Source organism: Poecilia mexicana, unplaced genomic scaffold, assembly GCF_051168715.1.
Source record: "Poecilia mexicana isolate PSO_F unplaced genomic scaffold, ASM5116871v1 scaffold_21, whole genome shotgun sequence".
Classification (NCBI taxonomy): Eukaryota; Metazoa; Chordata; class Actinopteri; order Cyprinodontiformes; family Poeciliidae; genus Poecilia; species Poecilia mexicana.
In genome coordinates, this window is record NW_028263390.1 from 15,861,277 (window position 1) to 15,867,376 (window position 6,100).

The 6,100-nt window shown below is 37.5% G+C and overlaps 1 protein-coding gene across 1 annotated transcript; it reads left to right on the top strand.

Moving 5' to 3' along the window:
* The first annotated feature begins 578 nt into the window (after window positions 1-578).
* LOC106920673 (melanocortin-2 receptor accessory protein 2A) lies at window positions 579-5,467 on the top strand. The gene is made up of 3 exons (XM_014991827.2): window positions 579-1,665; window positions 2,096-2,195; window positions 4,325-5,467. Exons 1-3 carry the CDS (start codon window positions 1,470-1,472, stop codon window positions 4,794-4,796), a joined length of 768 nt encoding a protein of 255 aa, XP_014847313.2. The 5' UTR covers window positions 579-1,469; the 3' UTR covers window positions 4,797-5,467.
* The last annotated feature ends 633 nt before the right edge of the window (window positions 5,468-6,100 follow it).

Here is a 6,100-nt window from a genome sequence, read left to right on the forward strand (position 1 = left end):
GTATCCTTTTGAGAGAAATGTTCAGTTACAAGCACACCACCTCATTTCATTCATTTTCTTCTTTTTAGAGCAAACAGGCATTTCAAAGAAGTTGTTCTAGCTTCGCAATCAACCTTTTAAAGGGCTGCAGCAGCAAAATTTCATGATCAATTTATTTCATTTCCTTCTACATTTGTTTTGTTTTTTTCCTCCATATGTTTCTGTGTTGTTGTACAGAGGGTAGTTTTTGCAGTCTCTAGCTCCTTTTTGACTTTTTTTTTTTTCCTGGAAAAAAAAGGAAACAAAAAACATAGAAAATCCAATATATAAGAAACGGTGGTTCTATTATTGTTGGGAGAGCCCATGAACAATTCTCGAGTCATAATTACATATAAAGCCAAACAGATAACTCTCATTTTATGATATCCTCCACACCTCAATCTCTGCTAGCGAGGTATAAACCCGTGACGTCAGAGCCCTTAAACAGAGTTGCTTACGGTGGCTCGACAATGGAGTCACTATGTGAAAATATTATGTATTTTTAAGCATATCTTTACACAAACTCCTTAAATTTTTTTTATTAAAAGTTTAATGTCTATATTCTGTATGTGCCATTAAGGAAAGAAAATGAGGACACGCTAGAGATGTATAGAAGAAAGAGCGCCTCCTGCAGTCGCAGTAGCTACAATGATCCCTCAAAATGTAAGAATGAAAGGAACTTTTTTTTCTTTCGTTTCCTTGTTTCAAATTCAAATTTCCACTCACGCGTTTATGACTACAAACATGAAAAACTGCGTGCAGTTCAATTTATTGATTTGTGTTTTTACGCAAAATCAAATCAAATCACCATGTGTTTTTGCTGTTTGTTCGTTTTGTCATCACTGACTTCTGGCGAGAACATCCAAATCTGAAAATATGCACTAATCCATGCAATAATTCGCTATGCGTACTGATTAAATTTTAAGAACACTACAAAAAAAAAAAGAAAGAAAAAACTATAGTATTTTTTAATAGTGGTACCATGTGTTATTACTTCTGTGCAAATACAGTTTTCTCAACCACACAGTAACTACGCTGCTGATTGGAGAACATCAGTTTCTTAGAACACATTTGCGGCGTAATATCTCCGTTCCCAGAAGTGCGCCACCAGCCCACAGCTGTTGGATAAGGTGATGCGCACTGAGGAGCTCTCCAAAAGGCTGCTGCCTCACTCCCAGAGCATGACGACGGGCAGAGTTTTCGAGTAACGCCATGGATTTCCACGTTGCGGCTCATATCATGAACGCTCTGTAAAGGACTTGCAGCCTAATATAAAATCATACAGTTTTTTGTTTGTTTTTTGTTTTTGTTTTTTTTTGTTTTTTCTTAATTATCGACATTTTTTTTTTTTTTTTTTTTAGAATCGATGATGTGAATTTGTTTTTGTTTTGTTCTCTTTTTTAAACCGCAGAAATGTTCAGCATACCTGGGAAGGGGCTTTTGCCAACTTCATGGACTCAATAAATCCGTGGCTTCTTTTTTTCTTTAATGTAATGGACTCGTCCTCAAGGTTCGTAAAATTATTTGAAATGTCCGACTTCCACAACCGAAGCCAAGTCAGCGCACGACGCAGTGACTACGTGTGGCAGTATGAGTATTACGAGGACGAGGAGCCTGTCTCTTTTGAGGGACTTAAAGCGCACAGATGTAAGCTTCATTCTTCCCTCTGGCTTTGTTGCATTGATGGTTTACATTTTCTCATCGTGCATTAAGGCTATTTGTGCCTTTTGTGCACTTTTATTTAATTATGATCCATTAGACCTTTATTGGGGTCCATTATCTTTATTGCTTTTGCTGAAGGCTGACCTCTTATGCCTGCTAACATTATCTACAAGCAACTTAATGTGCAAACAACGCTTAATGTAGCAGCTTTCTTCTGCTTCTTAGATAATAATCAAACCACTTAATGAGACATCATCAAGTCCTCTAATCAAGTTTTGGAAAAATATAATAATGCTCACTTGGAACCATTAATTAAGGATTGTGAGAATTTCCCATCATAAACAGATGAAAAGCAGGGAGGCTTAAATGGGATTTAAACAAATTAACCAAATGACTGTCTTCTCTTATGTTCCAGACTCCATTGTCATAGGTTTCTGGGTGGGACTGGCAGTATTCGTCATTTTCATGTTCTTCGTTCTCACGCTGCTCACAAAGACCGGAGCACCACATCAGGAGTGAGTGTTAAAAAGCAGCGTGTTCCCCCTTTTTTTTACTTCCAGCCTTCTAACAGGGTTCTGTTAGAAGGCTTCCAACAGGGATCTCACCTCACTGAGGTGAGATCAAGCTACTCAGAGCTGACCTTTTCATCTCTGAGCTGTGTGAGGAACAGGATTTAGAACTGAGATGACCATGAAAGAACGTTGAGCTCATATCTGCCAAAGCATTTTTTTTTCGATTGGTTTTTTTTGGTCATGAATTTTACATCAGTATTTGACTGAAGGACGTTCTAAAGATCAATTTTTATTTGATGACGAATGTAACTAGATTTTCAAATGAAAACGTTTTAGTATTTCAAAGAGTGCCGTAAGAGTAATGAATTTGAAGCACGCCTGAGTAAATGTAAAAACCTTAGAAATATGGATTCAGCCATATTTTGCACAATATTGACCACAAATTGATATGTTCTTCAGCTGTAAAAAATTATCTTCTGTTTCATGCCAAAGATCACATTGCCAAAATCTCAATCTAATGGTTATTTTAGAAACTTAGTGACCTTAAAAATGCCACTGGCTGTTGCACTTCTCCAAAAGTTTAAGTTGGAGATATATATATATATATATAGATATATATATATATATATATATATATATATATATATATATATATATATATATATATATATATATATATATATATATATAGATATATATCTATATATATATATATATATATATATATATATATATATATATATATATATATATATATATATATATATATATATATATATATATATATATATATATATATATATAGATATATAACATTGTAGTCTATGTGATGTACTGCTTGTTTGCTTGTTCAGTCAAGGGAGCAGTGTGCCACAGTGCTTTGCACCATGTAACAAAACGTGTCTGTGCGCCTGGCTGATGATGCTCAAGCTGGTGGTTGATTTGCTGCTTTAGTTGGTCCTGCATTAAAGGGCAAGTTCACAGAATCAGGATTGAAGTAGCTCTTCTCTAGTTCTAAGTGCAAATAAATACTTTTACTCGTCAAACCTCAAATTAAATTTTTCCTCACCGAAGGGAGAACTTCGGGTTCACAAAATCTTTATTTTATTTGTTAAAACACAAACAGAAGACTCTTTAATGTTGCGTTTTTTTTTTTTTTTTTAGCAGTAGGACTAGATTAGGTTAATTCTAACAATGCAGCACAAGAATTATTCAGGCCATCTCTAAAATTATCCTCTTTGTGAAGAGCAGAACGAGCACCAAACAGATCTATATTAGTGAGTATTATGCTAATTAGTATAAGTTGCATGACTGAATTTTTTTTTTTTTCTAGTATTTATAACTGCAGGTGTGTGTGCTTTGGTTATGTGTGTAAAATGTAGGAGTTGAGGGGTGCAGAAGGAAGGATTTGCCCAGGGCAACATTTATGTGTGAACCATCCCTGGTGGAGTTTGTAAACAAATCAGGATCCCCAATCCAGTTTAGTGGCTAAAATAAATTCACTTCTGTTATGTCGATTTCACAGGATCCCCCAGAGGAAAAAGAAAGTCACTGATATAGCGTAGAAGTTCCTAGAATGTCTGATCAATAAATGCTCCACTTGCATTTATTTTCAAGGAATTGGTTGAACTTGCCACAGCTGTGCCAATGGTGATTTTGCTAAAGACAAAGACATTAATGGGATTTTCTTTCTTTTTTTTCTTCTTTTTTTTTGCTATCTGAAAAATGTAATAATATAAAACAGCGTTCTTCTACACAGCATGGAATAATGGCAAAGTGTGGAAAGCAGAATGACTTTATCTCTTCCTCTGTAAAGACGATTGGAGCTTTATGTCAAGCAATGAAGATTACTGAGAAATCTGTTACCCAACACAAATTAAAATGAGATCACATTAATCCAATATCGAGTTGAGAGGTTTTTACTCAGCTACAAAGAAAACAAAACCACTTCCCTACTTCTGTCATATCCTCATAAAAACTATACCAGAAATTTGACAAAATCGTCTTTATAAAGCAGACAAGACACAGCAAGACAAGTGAAAGATATTTGATGGCATTTAAAGAATCTCAAGTTATTAAAGCTGTTCTTCTGTGCAACATCACTCACAATTTCTCTTTGATTGTTCAAACAGGAACCCAGACTCAGGGGAGAAGCGGCACCGACCAGAGGGCTGTCTGGTCGACATTAATGGCCGCCAGGACGATAATGACAAAGCTTTCTCCCGCCCGCTGTTGGAAGGCTCCCGTTCGTACTTTAATTTCTACATCAGCGAGGAAGATCAGGCCCACGGGAAACAGAAACCGGAAGACAAAAGGAGGTCTGCAAAAGACAAAGCCGGAAGACTGCAGCGCTCTGCTGAGATAGATGAGATGGACGAGGACGTTGAGGAAAGCGGGGGCCAGCACCAACCTCTGAGTGGACTCACTGAGAAAAGTAAGTCAGACAGAGACAGAGAGTGTGCTTTCCTGTCTCACTTCAGCATCCCAAACTTTGTGAACTTGGATCATGGCTCCACACTGGGAGAGGACGATCTGCTATACGAGCCGTCCGTCATCCTGGAGCGTCAGTCTCAAGCTCGCAACGGTCACTGTGACACCCACTAAGGCGGACCGCTACAGTGGTCTTGTAACATAAATTGGTTTACATTCAGAAGCATTTTGAGATGGGCGGAGGGAAATATATGCACCTCCCACGCCCATCTTTCTGTAAAAGCTTTCAAATTACTTTTTAGTGTTTTCTAAAAAAAAAAAAAAAGAAAAAAAAAGCCAAGAGGTTGGAAGGCATAGCCTGCAATAGCAAACTCAGAGTAACAAGATGAGTTTCCCTCCAGAAGAAGAGATTGCCTTGGAAATGATACCTGTTATTTCAAGTACTGTGAGCCTGAATTGGATACAGCTGGGCTGCATCCAGACTCTGCACAGAAAAAGAGAATAATGAAAGACAAGTGGGGGTCACTGGGGAAGGATGTGTTGGGGAAATTATTATGCTATTCTTGTTGTTTTTGTTATACTGTAAGATTGTGAGCAATGGGTCTGTCTCTGGATGAGAGTCAGAGAGGCAAGCTGGTGGTTTAGAAAAAAAAGAGAAAGCAAAATAAATTCAGAGGACATTGTTCTATAGTCAAATGCCATTAAAAAGCTGAAATGTACCAACTGTATGCTTTGTAGTACTGAATGAAAATCACAAGTATTATATTTTTTTTTTGTTGGATATATGTAAACCTCACATATAAACAAGAAATACTGCATAGAGATTAAAGACAGTTTGAAGTCGCCTTCAGAGTTTGTGTGGTGCAGCCTTATTTAACAACAAAAAGTGAAATTCATAACTGCTGATGACAAGTCCACTAATCATTTTATGAAGACAGTTACACTTCACTTTGGAGGGTGAGACTTCCGTCGACTCATTGCTGTGATCATTATTCTCCGGTATTTTTTTCATTCCCTTTTCAACCCCTAAGCAAACTAATCAACCAACTAAATAATATTACAATAACAATAGCCAAATTAACTGTAGGTGTCAGTGTAATAACAGCATCGCTGTGCTAGTTGGGATGAGGAGACTGCAGAGCTTAAGAGGATCGCTCTAACACATGAACATGTTCTGAGCCGCTTCATGGCAGCTCCGGCTGTGTGCTGAGCGTTGCTGAAAACAGGCAGAGAGATCTGTCGTCCAGACGGCGGGGGTTTGCAGAATCGATTAAGGAGTTGAGTATTGTCCATCATAATTTTGTTCGCCTTGTTGAGCACATGGTCCTTGCAGATGCCCGCCACACTCGGTAATCCAATGCAGTGTTTTTCTGTGTCGCAGAATCATTTCCGAACCAGCAGGTAGGGCAAAAGGATAAAATCATTCCAACGAAAGCAGAAGAGAACATATGAAGAATTTTGCTATGAGCATCAAGGCT

Bases quoted from the DNA above. Each gene is read 5' to 3' on its own strand.
- LOC106920673 (XM_014991827.2), top strand. From the start codon at position 1,470: ATGGACTCAATAAATCCGTGGCTTCTTTTTTTCTTTAATGTAATGGAC. The intron at 1,666-2,095 runs GTAAGCTTCATT...CTTATGTTCCAG, and splicing joins GGGACTTAAAGCGCACAGAT to ACTCCATTGTCATAGGTTTC. The intron at 2,196-4,324 runs GTGAGTGTTAAA...TTGTTCAAACAG, and splicing joins ACCGGAGCACCACATCAGGA to GAACCCAGACTCAGGGGAGA.